This window comes from Mirounga leonina, unplaced genomic scaffold (genome assembly GCF_011800145.1).
Source record: "Mirounga leonina isolate KUSES-001 unplaced genomic scaffold, KU_Mleo_1.0 Mir_53, whole genome shotgun sequence".
Lineage (NCBI taxonomy): Eukaryota > Metazoa > Chordata > Mammalia > Carnivora > Phocidae > Mirounga > Mirounga leonina.
This window is the reverse complement of record NW_023270807.1, coordinates 4,410,022-4,429,423: the sequence shown is the minus strand read 5'-3', so window position 1 is coordinate 4,429,423 and position 19,402 is coordinate 4,410,022. Positions and strand designations below refer to the sequence as shown.

General features: G+C 47.8%; 1 protein-coding gene across 1 annotated transcript; it reads left to right on the top strand.

The window, feature by feature from the left end:
- Positions 1–2,564: 2,564 nt before the first annotated feature.
- Positions 2,565–7,192, top strand: LOC118000898 (putative HLA class I histocompatibility antigen, alpha chain H). Its single transcript, XM_034990814.1, has 4 exons — positions 2,565–2,590; positions 3,180–3,403; positions 4,755–5,030; positions 5,143–7,192. The coding sequence occupies exons 1-4, from the start codon at positions 2,565–2,567 to the stop codon at positions 5,352–5,354; spliced, it is 738 nt and encodes a 245-aa protein (XP_034846705.1). The 3' UTR covers positions 5,355–7,192.
- The last annotated feature ends 12,210 nt before the right edge of the window (positions 7,193–19,402 follow it).

The window sequence follows — 19,402 nt, the reverse complement described above, 5'->3', positions numbered from 1 at the left end:
CCTCCCACCCCACCCCCCACTCCAACAACACTCAGTTTGTTTCCTGCGATTAAGAATTCCTCATATCAGTGAGATCATATGATACATGTCTTTCTCTGTTTGACTTATTTCACTCAACATAATACCCTCCAGTTCCATCCACGTCGTTGCAAATGGCAAGATCTCATTCCTTTTGATGGCTGCATAATATTCCATTGTGTATATATACCACATCTTCTTTATCCATTCATCTGTCGATGGACATCTTGGCTCTTTCCACAGTTTGGCTATTGTGGACATTGCTGCTATAAACGTGATGGGCATTTTTGAACACTTATGACCTTGACGTAAAACATCATGTTTTGGTTAATGCCTGTAAACTTTAGCTGTTATAATGCATATCAATTATACTTTCATGCTGTATTTTAAGCATATGTCTCAGACCCACATAGACAAATCCATGACTTCCATTTGAAGATAAATTTAATATACATATACCTATGAGTCACACAGTATCTTTTTTGAGGAGAATCCTGAAAACTAAGAGCATTCTAGATATATACTGTCTGAATGGTAGCTCTATGAGCCTCATACAGCTACTTAAATTCCTATTCATTTAAAACAATTAAAAATGCCACTGCTCAGCACACTAGCCACATTTCAAGTGCCACCTGCATCTCAGTAACCACATGTAGCTCGTGGCCACCATACTGGACAGCGCAGATACAGAAGAATTCCTTCCGCACAAAATGTTGTATTGGACTGTACCGCTCTGCATGCTTTCTGGACCTCAAGCCAGATGCATTAGACACATGTAAACTGAAAAGACCAACATGATTTATCTTACAGATGACATCAGATTCTGTCTGGGATGTGAATACATATGGGGCTGGTGTGTCACAAAATCAAAGTCGGTTATGCATGGGTCTGGTGCCTTTAGGCACAAACTGTTCCCAGTTACAAAAGGGAAATCCCTATCCCTCCAACTCCCTTCCCAAACTGAGCACCCTCTCTGGCACCACATTTCCAGGAGGTGAGTTCTCTTCTAGATGCACTCAGGGGCTAAAGTCAGGGCTGAGTTTTCAAAGACAGGAAGTGCAGCTCAGGGAAAGGGATTCTACTGAGTGAAGAGGAAGCTTGCTCGGTCAGAAGAGCATGCGACTGTTGATCCCAGGGCCATGAGTTCAAACCCCACATTGGGTGTAGAGATCACTAAAAATAAATAAACATTTAAAAAAAAAAAAAGAAAGAGGGCACCTGGGTAGCTCAGTTGGTTAAGCGACTGCCTTCAGCTCAGGTCATGATCCTGGAGTCCCGGGATCGAGTCCCGCATCGGGCTCCCTGCTCAGCGGGGAGTCTGCTTCTCCCTCTGACCCTCCCCCCTCTCATGCTATCTCTATGTCATTCTCTCTCTCAAATAAATAAATAAAATATTTTAAAAAATAATAAAAATAAAAAAATAAAATAAATTTAAAAAAAAGAAAGAAAAAAGGAAAATGGCAAAAGAATCCGCTCCCATCCTGCCAGTTTGGTGTCATTGTCCTGACAGCCTCAGCTGGCATCGTGGAGCATGAAGAAGCAAGTTGAAAACACACAGGAGGGAAAATCTTGGGATTCTTTTTCTAGGGATGTAATACACACGTGCAAATAAAATGCCTCAATGGAAAAAAAACAAACAAAAAAACTAGTATCACTTGAAAACATCCTGGTTGAAGCATTAAAAATTATCTTACTAAATTATTCTCAAATCCACATTTTAAACATGTCTTATATGATGGTGTGGGATGTACAGCATATCCCTAAGCCCCCAGGAAAATAATTTGCATGAACTTAACTGGACTGGGGCTGTTTTTGTTGTTGTTGTTGTTACAAAATGCCATTTTTACTTGAAGGAATGAATGACACAGAAACTTGGATTATTTAGGATATTTGGCCGACAGTTTCTTGAAAATGAACATGACCCTACCCCTTCATTAAAATCAACTCACACATGACAGCTGACAGTACTTGTTGCCCTGATTAAATGTAAACTCTCAAGAGAAAACCAGAATTTTGGAAAACTTGTGATCCACCAATAAGCTTGACAGCTTCTCCCTACTGACAAACTTTCCTGTCAGGATCTGTGATAATAGTAAAACAAATGGGATGTTTTGATAACTTGATTCCAGTCTAATAAACATGGGAACAACACATTGCTTTAAGACAAATCAAGTTTTAGGGATGCCTGGGTGGCTCAGATGGTTAAGCATCTGCCTTCGGCTCAGGTCATGATCCCAAGGTCCTGGGATCGAGCCCCACATCGGGCTCCCTGCTCAGCGGGAAGCCTGCTTCTCCCTCTCCCTCTGCCTGCCTGTCTGCCTACTTGTGATCTCTCTCTCTCTGTGTCAAATAAATAAATAAATAAAAATCTTAAAAAAAAAAAAAGACAAATCAAGCTTTAGTACGAGATCCATTCAGTATGCAAGCTGGGCCCATGGATTTTAATGTAACAAAGAAGGACATACTCAATGATACTGTTTCAGGTGCCACTTTGCAAATAACCTTACAGAAAGTATAACTTGTGTAGGTGTAATATAGTATCAAACATGACTATCCATAATTATCTGAAAAGGTTAGGAAACATGCTATTCTCCCATATTTGTGCAAGGCTGTTAATATTTTCATATACTTCAACCAAAACAACACTAGAAATGCAGAAGCAAATCTGAACATCCAGGGGTCTTCGAAGGAGACAGACAAGAACAAGAAAGAGACTTGCAAACTGGAAAATGTAACAAAAATCCACTTTTCTCACTGCCCTGTTTATTGGGGGAAATAGTTATTTTTCATAAAAGCAATATTTCTGTTATGTCAAGGGTTATTAATGTGATTCTAAATGAATTAATACATGTTTAACCCTGTTTTATTCCTACTATGGTAAACACTGATATAACCCACAGATGCAAAATTATCCTTGGGATCCTCCGTAATTTGTAAGACCACAGAGATATCCTGTGATCCTAATTTTTGAGAATCACTGACTCACACAAACCTGGGCCACGACTCAGGGAGACAAGGTGACGAAGAGCGCACTGTGCAGTAAGCGAGGGATCGGGGCAAAGTCGCATTTCCCCGGGAAGGCCTGCCTGTCAACAGCGGTGTCTGGGGCTGGAGAGTCCCCCTCTCCCTGGGTTTCACGTCTCACTCCCACAACGCGTCAGGTCCTCCCGCCGGGAAACTAGTGACGCGACCGCAGTTCGCAATCCCATTGGGCGTCGGGTTTCTGGAGCACCCAATCAGCGGCACCGAGATTCCGGGTTCGAAAGTCCTGACCACACCCACAGGGACGCATCTACGCCTCAGACCCTGAAGGTCTGGGCCACGGGGCCCCGAACCCTCGTCCTGCTGCTGTCGGGGGCCCTGGCCGAGACCGAGACCTGGGCGGGTGAGTGCGTGGGGCGGGAGGAAAGGGCCTCTGCGGGGCCGGAGCGAGGGGAGCTTCGGGCGGCGACGCGGGATCCCCGGGAAGGCGCCTCTCCGCCCCGCCCCGCCCCGCCTCCGCCCGGCCCTCCCGGCCGCCCGCACCTGCGCCCCGGGCCCCGCGCCCCTCCGCGCCCGCAGGCTCCCACTCCCTGAAGTGTCCCGGCCCGGCCGCTTCGTGGGCGTCGGCTACGTGGACGGCACGCCGTTCGTGCGGTTCGACGGCGACGCGGCGAGTCGGGGGGCGGAGCCGCGGGCGCCGCGGGTGGGGCGGAGGGGCGCAGTATTGGGAGCGCGAGACGCGAACGGCCGAGGGCCACGCCCAGCTGCGCGACGGAGCCTGAGGGTCGCTGCCGGCCACTACAGGCGAGCGAGGCGGGTGAGCGGCGCGGGGTCGGGTCCACGGCACGGCCCCATCCCCGCCGACGGGCCTCGGTCGCCCCGAGGCTGCGGAGCCCACCGCGCCCCGCCCTTGGGAGAGCCCGCCGGGACTTTTAAGCGGTTTTACTTTGTGTGGACTTCGTCGTTTGTCCACCACCAGGGGTGGTGACAGTCTGAGAGCTGACCGCGCGGGCGGTCTCACACCCTGCGGGGGATGTTTGGCTGCGACTTGGGGCCGGCCGGGGTGGCCGGGCACGGCGGCAACTACGCTCAGAGCGAGTGCGCGAAGTCGCTCCGCAGGCACCTGGAGAAGGGGAACCAGACGCTGCCGCGCGCGGGTACCGGGGCCGCGGGGCCTCCCGGATCGCCCCTCCGCTGGGGCTGGCTTCCCACCAGGAGGGGACAGTGGACTCAGTGTCAGTGCCACCTCCCCCATGGGTGGGGAGGAGGAGTCAGCCTCCGTGTTCATGTTCCTACTATTGAGTGACTCACCCAGAGGGCCGCTTTCTCTATAGGACAATTGAGGAATCCAGTCTCTCCCGGGAGGCAGGTGGAGACCGTCAGCGGTTCCTTTTGACCCTAACAGCCACCTTGTGAACCATGACTTAACCTCCATCTGAGAATATCTCTGTTCTGCGTCTGAGAACATCTTTGGACATCTGACTCCAGGTTTTCTGACTCAGTCACCTGCCACCATTGTCAGGACCAACCGTGTGCTCTCCCCCTTAGACCTGCAGCGTCCTACCCTGGGCCATCTCCCTGATTCTAGAATTTTCCAAGGATTAGGAGATCCCAAAGGCTAGGCTGGTGTCTGGGTTTTGTGCTTTTTCCATCTGAACCAATTGCCCTGTCCACCTCAAGATGGCCAGATGAATGCTGTTTCAGTGGTCCATAAAGGTACACCCAAGTGTGGATTTCTGATTCTTCTTCCTCAGAACCGCCCAAAACACATGTGAGCCATCACCCCATCTCTGACCATGATGTCACCCTGAAGTGCTGGGCCCTGGGCTTCTACCCTGCAGAGATCACCCTGACCTGGCAGCAGGACAGCGAGGACCTGACCCAGGACACAGAGCTTGTGGAGACCAGGCCTGCAGGGGATGGGACCTTCCAGAAGTGGACGGCTGTGGTGGTGCCTTCTGGACAGGAGCAGAGATACACGTGCCATGTGCAGCATGAGGGGCTGCCCGAGCCCATCACGTTTACATGGGGTAAGGAGGGGTTTGGGGTAGAGCCTCTTCTCAGGAAACCTTCTGGAGGATTTTGGCAAAGTGTGGACTCAGGCTACACGTCTGGGCCCCTCACCTTCCCTTCCCTTTCCAGAGCCACCTACTCAGCCCATCATGGGCATCATTGCTGGTCTGGTTCTTTTTGTGATCACTGTGGTCATTGTAGCTGTGATCTGGAGAAAGAAGTGCTCAGGTAGGAAACTGAGTTTTCTTGTCCCCTTGGGGGGTTTCCTAGGTATGAGATGGCCCTGCCTTGTTACTGGGAAGTACCATCCACACACATGGACTTGCCCACTCTGGAGCTGATTACTAACATTCACTCTGTAGCAAACACTTATGAAAAGGAAGGGCAAATTTTTATCTTGGTAATTCTGGTGATGGGGACCTGATTCCCAGCAGTCAAAGGACAGAGAGGAAGGTCCCTGCTGAGGACAGACCTCCAGCGAGTCAGGTGGTTCAGTGACCACACACCTCGGTTCTTCATGTTTCCTGATGCTGTTCTGGGTTTTCAGTCACAATTCCACAAACTTCATTTTAGACCAGGGCTAGGAGCTTCCTCTAGGATCACATGGCCCAGCCTTGTCCAGGCCTCTGACATGATGTTTTCTTCCCACAGGTCAAATAACAAGAAACTACTCCCACTCTGCACATAAGGATGGAGGGGGTGATCCCTGAGACCCTTGGTTAGTGTAGACAGGACCCCATGGGGAGCTCACCCACCCCATAGCTCCTGTTCTTTCCCCCAGTAGGCAATGACATTGCCCAGGGCTGTGATGTGCGTCTCACAGCAACTATAGTGAGACCTCTGAGGGCCTGATGTGGGGAGGGCTTGGGGCACTAGGGACACTTTGAGCATGCAGGGGGCTGTTGAGAATGTCCGCACTTATGTGATTGACCTAAATCTGTACATGATTGTTTTTCACAGCGTGAGACCAGCTGCCTTGTGGGGCCTGAGGGATGCAAGATTTGTTCACACTCCCACTTGGTAACACCAACAACCCCTGACTTCTCTTTGTGCAAAAAGTGTCAGAAAGTGTCTGTGTTCCTATGAGCATAATGTGAGGAGGTGGGGAGAGTGGCCCACCCTGCCCACCACGCCCCCTTCCCATACTGACCTGCCTTCTCATTTCTGATGTACTCTCTTGTTCCAGCAGAGGCAGGGCTGGACCGTCACCATCCCTGTCTTTATTTCATGCTGGACTGAGTACGAATGACTTACTTCCCTATTGAAAATGAGAATCCAGATATGAGTTTGTGTTTTTTAACACTTGGCATGTGGGGTTGATGAGGTAATAAAAGAGGAGATTTGTAAAATTGAGACAGCAAATAAGCGGAAGCACTGAGAACCTTCCAGAACTTTTGTTTGCTGTGTTGAGTCTATTGCAGGTGGGGATAGGAGAAGGCTCCGAGGAGCCGAGCGGGGATGGGGCCTGTGCCCAGTCAGTGCTCAGTGCATCATGGGTATGACATGCTCACCCCTCAGCTGGGTCATCTCTCTGCTCTGTGTCCTGCCCCTTCTGCGGAAGCTTGTCTCACCAGGACCTGTGATCACAGAGACCTGTCACCAGGACCTTGTGCAGCAAGAGCTTCCTGTGACTGACAGCTTAGGCTCAGGCCCAGGTCATGACATAGCCCCCATTTTGGGTGGTTTTTTTCATTGTTTCTGTAGAGCATCAGGCCTGTTCTTGCTCTTGTGTACTTGTCCCGTTCTCCCCTGGGCGACCCCGTCAGTTACAGCAGCGGGTGTCCTTTGGGCTGTGGTTCCCACAGGCCTAGTTCAGGCCCTGCACACAGGAATCTCTGTGGTATGGAGGGATGAACTTCCAGATTCATCCATGTCTTCCCCTCCCTCTAGAGCTATTGTCTGGATTATTCTTTAGATTCCGGAGATAGAGAGAGGAGGAATCTGAAAGGTTCTCATCCTTATTAAACTTCAGTTAGTTTCTACCTTCTCTGCTGCTCTGTTCTCTCTCCCTGCCCTTAGTTCAGTGATCTTAGTGCTGGCTCTGATCCAAGTGCATGGATTTATAAAGCAGAGTCTAACACGGATTTCTAGGTGGTTGGAGAAAAGGACCCGTAAAGCCTAAGTACAGTGTTTCTGAAGAGAGAACTCTGTGTGCTGTGTGCGCCCGAGACATGATGGGGGGGGGAGGGGCTGAGCAGAGCGAGGGAGGGGAGGGCAGCCCGGACGGCGAGGTGGGCGCATGGGGGGGGGGGCGGGAGCTGCCACAGAACATCTGTGCCTGAGGCGCATCTGGAAGAGGGGGTCCTCTACCTGCTCATTCATTCAACTGATAATTGTCATGTGGCACATACGGGCCACACTGTTTCATCTAGGACACCTCAGTGAGACTAAGGAGAGGGAAAACTTGCTGGTCTTGTAGAGACTATGTTCTAGTGGTAAGGGGCAGACTGCGCTTGTCTCTCAATGTGGGGATTGGGGCAGTGGCCCGCTTGGGCAGTCAGTAATCCAGGTGTAATTTTGACTCCTCAAAAACTTAAGTACTAAGAGCCTACTGTTGACTGGATGCCTTCGTGATAAAATATACAGTTGTTTAACATATATTTTATATGCTACATATATTATATACTGTATTCTAATAATTAAGCTAGAGAAAATAGTAAGAAATCCCAAGGAAGAAAAATGCATGGATGGTATTTACTGTATAAAAGTCCACAGGTAAGGAGTGGTGCGCAGTCCAAACCAGGGTCATTCAGAGGTGACCTGTGTATTGTGTAAGCTCAGTACATAAGGGAAGGGTTTAAATAGGAAGTTGGTAGGTGCTGTGAGGAAGGTGACCCAGAGAGCACCGTGCTGGGACAGGTATGATGGCTACTCTACTCCAGGGATCAGAGGAGCCTCACTGAGAAGGTGACCTCTGAAAGGTTTGAAGGACATGAAGGAGTTGTGTAAGAGGAGGTCTGGGGGGAGCTCTTTCCAGCCAGGGAACCCCCAGTGCACACGCACTATGGCAGGGGCGCGTCCTGTGTTCACGGAAAGGTGAGGAAGCTGGGTGGCTGGAGCAGAGAGCAGACGAAATGAGGTCAGATGTCAGCCATGTCACGGAGGTCTGAGGATATTAGAAGGCTTTTGAGTTTTCTCTGAATGAGGTGTGTAATTACAAGAATGAACGAACAGATCAATGGGATTGACTTTCTAGCAGCACCTTGCAGAATGGAGAGGTGCAGGGCAAGCGACCAGTAGGGAAAGTGTAGGAAACCAGCGAAGTGTCCCAGGTGGGGGACGTGGGCTGTACGGCTGGGGCATAAGGAGGGAAAATAGTAAGAAGGGATGGGGTGCTGGAAATATTTACAGATGGACTTTGCAGCATTTCCTAATGGATTCATTCTGGGTGGTGAGAAGGAGGAATCAAGGAGGGCATCCAGTATTTCAGACTGCAAGTAGAAATGTGGGGTGCCTTCATGGAAATGGAGAAGACTCTAGAAGTAGCATATCTGGGGAAGCAGCATCACAGGCATCCACTTCAGGAATATGGAATCTGAGATGTCTATTAGAAATGAAGGCAGGGTTGGCAGTTGGATACAGAGTGCAGGGTAGGAGAAATATCTGGGTGGGAGAAATAGATTTGGGAAGTGATGTCATATAAATGATGTTTAAAGCCTTCAGCAGAGATGAGGTCACCAAGGGGGCGATGGCCTTAGAAGAGAAAGGAACAGGACCAAACCCTGGACTCCTCAGGGCTCAGCAAGCTGATCAGAGCGCACACCCAGAGCGTACTGCACAGTCGGGTTCTGCATCTAGAAGACACATAGATCAGGGAGGCCCAACCTTCAACGGGCACAGGAATTGCCTGGACTATGAAGATCTAGCCAGTCTGGAGTAGAGCGTGAGATTCTGGGTTGATAACGGGTCGGTGTGGCCGCTGCTGCTGATCTTCGGATCCCACACTGAGTAGCAAGCACATAGAGCAGGATCCCCACATGGCTGTGCACCAACCTCTCCCGTAGGCCTTATTAACTGATTCCTAGGCCCTCGCCCAGCATTCTAAGACGGGGGGTCTTGGGAGAGGCCTGGGTATTTTGTAACAAAGCCAAAAGCAACTCTTGGGGCTCCACCAGATAGGGAAACAATGAAGTCATTGATGAGAGCACTCATTGTGGGAAGAGGTCTTACATACACATTTAATTGGTTTTTGGGGGATGCCTGGGTGACTCGGTTGGGTGTCCAACTCTTGGTTTTGGCTCAAGTCGTGATCTGAGGGTCATGAGATTGAGCCCCGAGTCAGGCTTCCCACTCAGCGTGGAGTCTGCTTGAAATTCTCTCCCTCTCTCTCTGCCCCTCCCCCCCCCACGCAGGTGCGCACATTCTGTCTCTCTCTCTTTCAAATAAACAAAATCTTTAAATGGTTTTTTTGTAGGAAGAAAAATGCAAGACATGCTGGGAGAAACATATTTTCTCTCCCAGGGGGCACAGACAGGTGGCAGATGAGGAAGTGCTTATCAGCTCAACATAAAATCTTGGAGTTACTAAGAGTGTAGGTCTTAATGTTTGCATCTCACAAGGAAATGGTAACTATGTGACATGCGGGTATTAGCTAATGCTGTGATTTTAGTGGTTATTATCATTTTGCAGGAAAGAAATATATCAATCAACAGGTTGTACCCTTAAGCTTGCTTACACAATGGTGTATATCAATCATATCTCTGTAAAGCTGGAAAAAAATGTCTGAAATCTTGCTCTTGGAAACTCTTCCCTACATGGGTTTCTGACTCCTTGTGATACACATGTACAGTTACAGAGAGATTTAGGGAAGAGAGAGGGCATATGGCGTTTGTTTTGTTTCAAGGAAAGCCACTGAGCAGGCTTGAGGCTACACAGCCGGGAGCAGAATCCACACTGGACCCTCGATGGAGGCCCACATACAGCCAGCACCCTGCTACTGGGTATCGATGCCCCTGTCCACACCACTGACTCCCCTGAGGGAGGACACTGGGCCCTGAGGCTGGGACTGCTATCGCAGCTGCCCCTGACCGCTGCATGACCCCGCTGTGACACTGCTCGGACCCCCTGTGCCCAATGCATGGACGCTGTCCCAGTGTGTCTGTCATGTGTCCTGAGTCAGAGTCTGGCAGGTGGTCACGTGAGTGTTGACACTTCATGTCATGTCCAACTGCAAGACTGTTTGACGAAGTGGGTTCTCTATGGATGGAGGTGGTCTCTGCCTCCATCAAGATTGTTTACGTGTGAAAGCCTCCTTTACTTGGGAAGAGACGTACAAGTTCTGGGAATGGACATTGGGGGTCAGGAATGGAAATGAATGATGGGTTTCCACATGTGGAGCAGTGATCTGAGACTAGAACTTGATTGGGTACATTGTATGCATGCAAGTCTGCTTGGATGAAGGAGTGACTCATAAATGGCATCTTTCAACTTATTCCCTTGATGCTTGTTATGGGTCCAGCTTATGTCTACTCCAGTTCCTACTCACAAATAAGTGGAGTAGCATTGTTGCATGATGAAGTGATTATTCAACATGCCTTCTCCCAGCCTTTGTCTCTTCCCGGGGTTAAAAACCCAGATCTGTATCACTTCAGATGATCCACATATATACACTGACATTTTACATTTCTTTATACATGCACATATTTCTTTTTTTTTTTATTCTTATGTTAATCCCCATACATTACATCATTAGTTTTAGATGAAGTGTTCCATGATTCATTGTGCATAACACCCAGTGCTCCATGCAGAATGTGCCCTCCTCAATACCCACCACCAGGCTAACCCATCCTCCCACCCCCCTCCCCTCTAGAACCCTCAGTTTGTTTTTCAGAGTCCATCATCTCTCATGGTTCGTCTCCCCCTCCAATTTCCCCCACTTCATTCTTCCCCTTACATGCACATATTTCTGAGGAGAGTGTCCATATTAGGTTTTAGTGGCCTCCACAAAAGTCTAAAAAACCACTCCATTTTATTTTATTTTTTAAAAGATTTTATTTATTTGACAGAGAAAGACACAGCGAGAGAGGGAACACAAGCAGGGGGAGTGGAAGAGGGAGAAGCAGGCTCCCCACCAAGCAGGGAGCCCAATGCGGGACTTGATCCCAGGACCCCGGGACCATGACCCGAGCCGAAGGTGGACACCTAACGACTGAGCCACCCAGGCACCCCTGTCCATGTTTTAATTGCATTACTTGGTTTTTGGTGTTAAGTTGTATCAGTTTTTTTAATATATTTTGGATACTAACCTTTTATTGGACGTGTCATTTGCAAATATCTTCTCCCATTCAGTATGTTGTCTTTTAGTTTTGTTGACTGTTTCCTTCGCTGTGCAGAAGCTTTTTATTTTGATGTGGTTCCAATAGTTTATTTTTGCTTTTGTTTCCCTTGCCTCGGGAGACAGATCTAAAAAAATGTTGTCATGGCCAATGTCAGAGAAACTACTGCTTGTGCTCTTTTCTAGGATTTTTATGGTTTCAGGTCTCACATTTAATCCATTTTGAGTTCATTAATCCTTAATCCATTTTGAGTTTATTTGGGGTATGGTGTAAGAAAGTGGTCCGGTTTCATTTAGTTCTTGTCTTACTTGACCAAACAGCAAACTTCAGCTCTGTTAACCACTCCCTAATTCCTGAAATTTTGCCTTGCTGTACTAGTCAGTGTTCTCCAGAGTAACAGAACCAATATGATACAGGTAGGTAGGTAGGTAGGTAGGTAGGTAGGTGATAGATTTAGTATAAGGAAACAGCTCACGTGACTCTGGAGGCTGACAAATTCCAGGATCTGCCGTTGGCAAGCCAGAGACTCAAGAGAGCTGATGGTATAATTCCAGTCTGAAGGCCTACAGGCTAGAGACCCAGGAAGCGCGGATGTTTCAGTCTGAGCCCAAAGGCAGGAAAAAAAACCGCAAACATGTCCAGCTCAAGGAAGTCCAGCAGGAGGAACCTTCCACTCACTTACCAGAGGGTCAGCCTTTTATTCTATTCAGGCCTCTAACCGACTTGATGGGGACTCCCACGTTGGGGAGGGCAATCTGCTTTACTCAGTCCACTGATTCAAATGTCAGCTTCATCCAGAAACACCCTCACAGAACCCAGAATAGTGTCTGACCGAATGTCTGGCACCTGGTGACCCAGTCAAGTTGACACATAAAATTAGCCATCACATTTGCCCTCTGAGATATACTACCACTTATTTCTCCTCCTGTTTGCCTGCTACTCTTACTCGGTCTCTGCAGGTGGCTCCTCTTGTGTGTCACTAGTCCTCAGTGCTCTGTTTGGGGTATTTTTCCTGGAGCCTCCTCTCCTTGGGGGATTTTGGTCTCCCTTATGACCCCTGGGGCTGTCTGTACACATTTGTATCGCCAGCCCAGGTGCCATGTCTGAGCTCTCAGCTCTATGTGGAGAAGCCTCAAAGCCCTTGTGAGTAGCTGTCTCATGTCCCGATGTGGGTAGCAATTTCGTAAGATCACTTGATAGGGCATTTCTTTTTGTCACAAGTGTCAATCTCAACCCTTACTTGAGTATACTTCACGTATGGATTTTTCCACAAGCGTGTGTGAAAGATCTTGAATCAACAGCTCTTCTGTTCCAGCACTTACGCTCTCCCAGTTTGTGAATATTTATCTTGACAGCCAATCTAGTGGATGTTGGAATGGAGGTAGGTCTGATATCATGTGGCACACTTACCGCCTTCGGGCATCGTGGCAGAGTAAATTCTCAAATCCACCTGGTAACAGTTGAATTCCTAAAAGCAGCTGTCTAGGACTACTTTAATTATTTCCAACCATTGCTATGGAAGATGATGTCCAGAAGACTATCCGGAAAAATTAAAATGTGTGTGGACCGTGGAGGGGAGCATACTAATTAGCATGCATAGGGACTCACTCCATGCAATTTTCTTTTTGGCATTATCAAACTCAACAATCCTAAAACAGAAATTCATGCTTGACCAATACGTTCCCCCATTTTCCTCTTCCTGGGTTACTTTGGTGAACAATCTCACTGAGATCATTGTCCAAGGCAGAAGCCCAGTCATCACCTTAACTCAATGCTCTCTTTCATCCCCACATCCAATCAATCAGAAGTCTTGCTCAATACACCTGCTAAATATCTGTGAAATCCTTCCACTTCTCCCCACCCCAACTGCCAATGCCTTAATTCATAGCCATGAGTGCAGATGGATCCTTGGTGGAGGACAGGGATATAATCAACAGCCGCAGAGCCTCAGTCCTCAGCAGGGCCATCAGTGTGCCCATCATGCGTACTCGAGCCGTCTTCCTACAGGAGTCCTCTAACAGAGACCTGTTAGATGTGGTTCCAATGCTTGGATTATTGGAATTGCTTAAGTGACCTCCCTGGATCCTCTGTCTTCCCCCTTCTAACCTACCCTCCACACAGCAACCAGATTGATCTTCCCAAAACAGAGGAAAATGTCGCTCCCCCCAATTATAACCTCCAGTGATGGCTCACTGTTCTTAGGATAAGGCCCTAACTCCATAGTAGGGGCTGATCACTTTGTCAGCTGCATCTTCTCCACTCCCACCAATGTGTGTGCCCTTGGGCAAGTGATGTAATCTCTCATTGCCTCCATTTTCTCATCTATAAAATGGAATTATAACGGTTGAATTAACAAGAGTTAATTCTTTTAAAGTGCTGGTAACAATGCTAATTGGTAACAATTATCTATCATTAACTAATATTATTACTTTTCTTTAGGAACTCTACAATCCAGCCACACAGAATGTCTTTCACTTCTTCAAGGAGGCCATGCTCTCTCTCACCTCCAGGCTTTCCACTTCTCTCTACCCAGAACACTTCTCCCCTCCCCAGCCCTACTCTCTCCTCACCCTTAACCTGGTGACCCCCTAGTTGTCCTTCAGGTCTTAGTTTAGATGTCTGATGCTCTAGGAAGCCTTCTATGTCCCTTATACTGTGCCTTTCTGTGTTCTCTTGACTCCCAGTACTATTTTCCTTTTTTTTTTTTTTTAGTAGGCTCCATGCCCAGTGTGGAGCCCAACATGGGGCTTGAACTCACGACCCTGAGATCAAGACCTGAGCTGAGATCGACAGTTGGATGCTTAACTGGCTGAGCCACCCAGGTGCACCCCCAGTACTATTTCTGTGTGAACATCTGTTATTCTGTGTGTTCTCCAGGATAAGTCCCATAAGGTCATAGATTGTGGTAATGCTAGAATCTAGCACAGTGCCTGGCACGTGGTAGGTATTCAGCAGGAAATATTTGTGGAACAAATGAATGAAAGCTGAGAACTTCCCCAGGGGTTCAGAAGCTAACTTCTCCTTAGAAGAGCAAAGAAAGGTAAATAATCTGGCCCCCTCATATTTAGGCATCTGACGGGGAGGTAGTAGAGGTTCTATTTTCCATTCCCCACATTTCAGGACCTGTTGCAGAAGGGTAAGGAGGTTCTTCATTTTTTTTTAAAATTTTTATTTAAATTCTAGTTAGTTAACATACTGTGTAATAGTGGTTTTAGGAGTAGAATTTAGTGATTCCTGACTTAACATATAACACCCAGTGCTCATCATAACAAGTGCCCTCCTTAATACTCACCTCCCTCCATCAAACTTCAGTTTGTTCTCTACCGTTGAGCCTCTTATGGTTTGCTTCCCTCTTTTTTTTTCCCCCTTCCCATACGTTCATCTATTTTGTTTCTTAAATTCCACAAGTGAAATCATATGGTATTTGTCTTTCTCTGACTTATTTCGCATAGCATGATACACGTTCCATCCATGTGGTTGCCAATAGCAGGATTTCATTCTTTGTGATAGCTGAGTAATATTCCATTATACACGCGCGCACACACACACACACACACACACACACACACACACACACCCCACATCTTCTTTATCCATTCATCAGTTGATGGGCACTTGGGCTCTCTCCATAGTTTGGCTATTGTTGATAATGTTGCTATAAACATCAGGGTGCATGTACCCCTTTCAATCTGTATTTTTGAACCCGTTGGGTAAATACCTAGTAGTGCAACTGCTGGGTCATAGGGTGGCTCTATTTGTAACTTTTTGAGGAGCCTCCATACTAAGGAGGTTCTTCGAATGGGAGTAGGAAGATCGTTCCTGCCGCTCTGTGGGGGTTGTACACTTGGAAACAGCTCTCATGACTAGAGACATTCACCGGGAAATCAGCCTACTCGCAAGGTCAGCCCTTGAGCTGTACCTGGTGGCCTCTGAGTCAAGAGAAGCTGCCAGCTCCCAGGTCGCACCATGCCTGGGAAGGATTCTCCGAAATAATTAGGATGCTACCTCGGACAACTTGTGGCCATGCTGGAAGAAACCAGAGCTGGCTTGTATGGTGGGAACCTCCTGGGTGGGAACCTTGTAGCCCAAGAGGGAGGGCTAACATCCAGATGCATGTGGCTCAGAATGAAATGTGGTTCACACCATCCAGCACTAGGGCTCCAGGCCTGGAGAGATGCCCAGTACTCCAGCCACAGTGCCCATGCCCACTCTCTGTTAGAGGACTCCTGTAGGAAGACGGCTCGAGTACGCATGATGGGCACACTGATGGCCCTGCTGAGGACTGAGGCTCTGCGGCTGTTGATTATATCCCTGTCCTCCACCAAAGATCCATCTGCACTCATGGCTATGAAAACTCAGGTCACTGAAGAAGAGGGGGTGCAGGGGGTGGCATGGCATCTGCCTTCTCCCTGGGCCTCTGGGATTAGGTCTGGCCCCAGTGGTTATGGGACTGATGGTCAGCAACAAGTTTGCTGAGAAACTGGAGATTCTGAAAGTGTCCGTGATTCCAAAGGTGACTCAGTGTGGCCTAGACTTGTGGGAGGGCCGCTCTGCCTCTGCAGGGACACCACTGCCATCCTGCAGAGCAATTCCAGAGTGCCAGGAAGGAGACAGCACCCTTGGCCTGACTAGTGGCTTTTTCCACAAAAACTGGGAAGACCCAGGGTGAGAAGACCTTAGGAATCAACCTTGTGGGGAGATGCCAGTGACGTTCTGGTAAATGTTTAACTGGCTATCCCAGCGGGGTCAGGGGGCTCCGATTTGTGGCATTCTGCCAAATTTCCATGGTGTAAATAATCCCACCGTGACTGATTTCAAACTACCAACATGACCTCACTGAATGTGGAATTAGGAAGTGATACACACAATCAGCTCTTGCAAGTCAGGGCACCACTGGCAGAGGGCTGGGTAAGGAGCTGAGGAACCGAGAAGAGCCACAGGTCAGGCGAGTCCTCACAGCTAGGCATAAACTCACAAAGGCACATGTCCTGGAAACCTGCCCAGTGTGGTGTCAATACTTACTTCAGACACATTTGGTTGTGCCTCCCTGAAGCTCCCTCAGTGGTCACCTAGCTGACTGCCTACATAGGGCAGTGGTGGTCTTACGCAGTTCTGAGGGGGTCTTCTGGGTCTGCCTTCCATGCTGTGAGGGCCCAAACCTGACTCAGAGATGCCCTTGAAGGCCCCTGGCTAGAGCTGGGGAGAGGCTGATCTCCAAAGAGCTGGTCCCTACATCCTAAGCGGAGGCAAATGGCTGGAGAACACTCTGGCAACCCAGGTCCTGAAGGTATGAAATGCCAGCTTCATATCTTGGAGTGGATGCAGTCTGGAGTTTAAGGAATGTGAAGACACATCCAACATGCTAGCTCCATAGGTAGCACTGCTAAGCCCCTCCCACAGTAATCTGGAAAAACCTTTGTGGGAAGTTTTTGACCTTTTGACCCCTCCTAGAACAGACTGTAGGCTCACAGCAGCTTTTTTTTTTTTTTTCAGTGCCATACCCCAAAAACATAGAGCAGCACCTAGTCAAAAATGGGTATTTAGGGGCGCCTGGGTGGCTCAGTCGGTTAAGCGTCTGCCTTCGGCTCAGGTCATGATCCCAGGGTCCTGGGATCGAGCCCCACATCGGGCTCCCTGCTCCGCGGGAAGCCTGCTTCTCCCTCTCCCACTCCCCCTACTTGTGTTCCCTCTCTCGCTGTGTCTCTCTCTGTCAAATAAATAAAATCTTTAAAAAAAAAAATGGGTATTTAATAACTATTACTAATCTACTGGAAACATCCAGAATTCAAATGGCTACTGTATGACAAAAAAGTTACACCAAATTAAAGTGTTCACAGAGCCCAAAGGGAAGTGGGTAGTAGAGACAGTGGGTCTGGAAATTGGATCTGAGGTGGGGATCTGCTATAGAATTTGGTAAAGTAAACAAGAAGCAGGATATGATGCATGGAGATTAAAGTAGTGAGCTCTGGTAACCCCTAGTGGGTACACTGTTCGGGGGTGCTGCAGACAGGAGAAATACAGCATGTATTTACCGAGCACCTACTACAGACCCAACCCTCTCCTGGAATTCGTATGCTCTTCTAAACGGACAAAATTAGTTGAACAAGACAGTTCATTATTTCTCATCAATACAAGGCCCATCTTCTCCCCAGAAGCCCCTACTCCTACTGCCTCAACTCCCATTTATAGAAAAAGCTAAAAGAAGTGACCAAGTGGGAAGTTTAACTGGTGTTCAGAAGAACAAGCTCTTGGCCTACTGTTAGCAGGGGCAGCATTCTGCTCAAATCAGGTCCTGTACCTGTTAACAAGACTGCCATCTCTTGGTGGGGGACAGTGATTACATGATTCTCTTTACTTTCGTAGGTTCTGAGCTTAGGACCACAATGCAAGTTAGATGTTCCTTCTCTTTATTTGTGTCAAATAGAGTTAATTGTTAGGATTTAGAGGCCTAGAATGTGTTTTGAGAACATATTTAGGGCATCCCTAAGTTTCTAGGATGCCCTTAGCTATGAAGTGGGGAGATTCTATCCAGAGTCAGGATGTAAAAAGCAAACACGCAGTTGGAGAGAATTGCCCATCGCAGGCACTCTTGGCAGCTGTGCTGACTGCCTGGATAGTCGTTCAGAGGAAAAAGTAGTGAGAGAAGGGCTGGAGATAGGTAACGGGGATTTAGGTCTTTCTCTAAAAAGAACAGCTTCCAATCGGAGAAGCAGATGACGAGTATCCAGCTATCGAACCCACAAAGGACAAAGTCCCCCACCCAGGCACAGTCTGATTGCTGAGATGAAGCACGCCTAGAGGTAGAGTAAGCCCTTTCTAGGTTAACGTAATCAGATGTATGTGGGACACCTGCCACTCACTGCAAAGCGCTTCACAGAGCAGGCTGGCTGTATTCATCTGTGTAATAAAGCTGACTCTGAAACAAACCCTTTTTACCCAGTTTCTCAGAGTCCTATTGTAGAGAACATGCCTTTAATTAGAGTCAGACTACACAGTGGTGGGGCTCAGCTATACTGTGGTTTGGTGCCGCAGGCAGAAAAGTTACCATGTATTTTTCTAGGCAAGCAAAATGTAGATGTTTAATATCAGATATCTCTCCAGGGAAAGAACATCCTGTAGCTCAGAGAAATGATGCAAAAGTTTGGGCTAATTTTTGGTCTTTTAAAGATAGAACATTCAGGTTTTTGCTTGTGAGCAGTGCCATAACTGGGATAATTAATTTAGGCCTCACAACTGCATGTCAGGGTTTTTAAGGGATGAAGAAATTGAGGCTCAGGGAGGTTGAATAACTTGCTCAAGGTCACATAGTTACAAATGGCAGGGCTGGGATTCAAACCCAGCTAGTCTTTTAAATGTTTTCTTTTTCTTAGGCTTGTACTTAAGAGCTCAACTTTCTTAACTTGTGTGGCACACTGGAGAAGAACGTGGTGTTCGGAAAGCAGACGTTGTAAGTCACCCTGTGTCTAGCAGCTGAAGGACGGAATGGTCAGTCTGTGAGATTAGGCTTAGCCGGTGGCCTTCAGGCTCTTCCAGTCAAGATGTTTCTTCTTCCAGGATCTTTGCTCTAACGATAAGAATGTTCACTGCAACATTGTTTTTAAGAGTAAAAAGCGGGAGGCATTGGTCCCTAACATGCCCAACAGCTCCCGGGTGTCCTGTGGTTCATGTCAGTTACCATGGGACCTTGGAGGGTTGCCCCCACCCCCACTGGGGGCAAGGAGATACAAGTGTGAGAACATCAAAATGGGACATATTTTTGTAAATATCTAAAAAAACCAAAAAACCCCAACCAAAAAACAATGCTATGCAAGAATTACTTGTACAAACTACACAGCTCATGCTTTGTTTTCTAGCATCCAAGACAACTTAGGAGGATTTCTGTGGCAATGAAGCATATTTTACTGGAAATGAAGTTGATTTTTTCAAGCTCCCAAAAGTAAACGTAAATAGCTGTTCATACAAAGTAATAGTTGCACTGCCTTTTTCTTGGGTGGTTGGGAGATCATTTTATGTTGGAGACTCTGCCATAGGATTTTGTGGAATTGGGAGCCTAATTGATTTCATTCTTATTTCAGTGCGGATTGTTGGACCTTCAGATGGAAGTGCTTATCTTA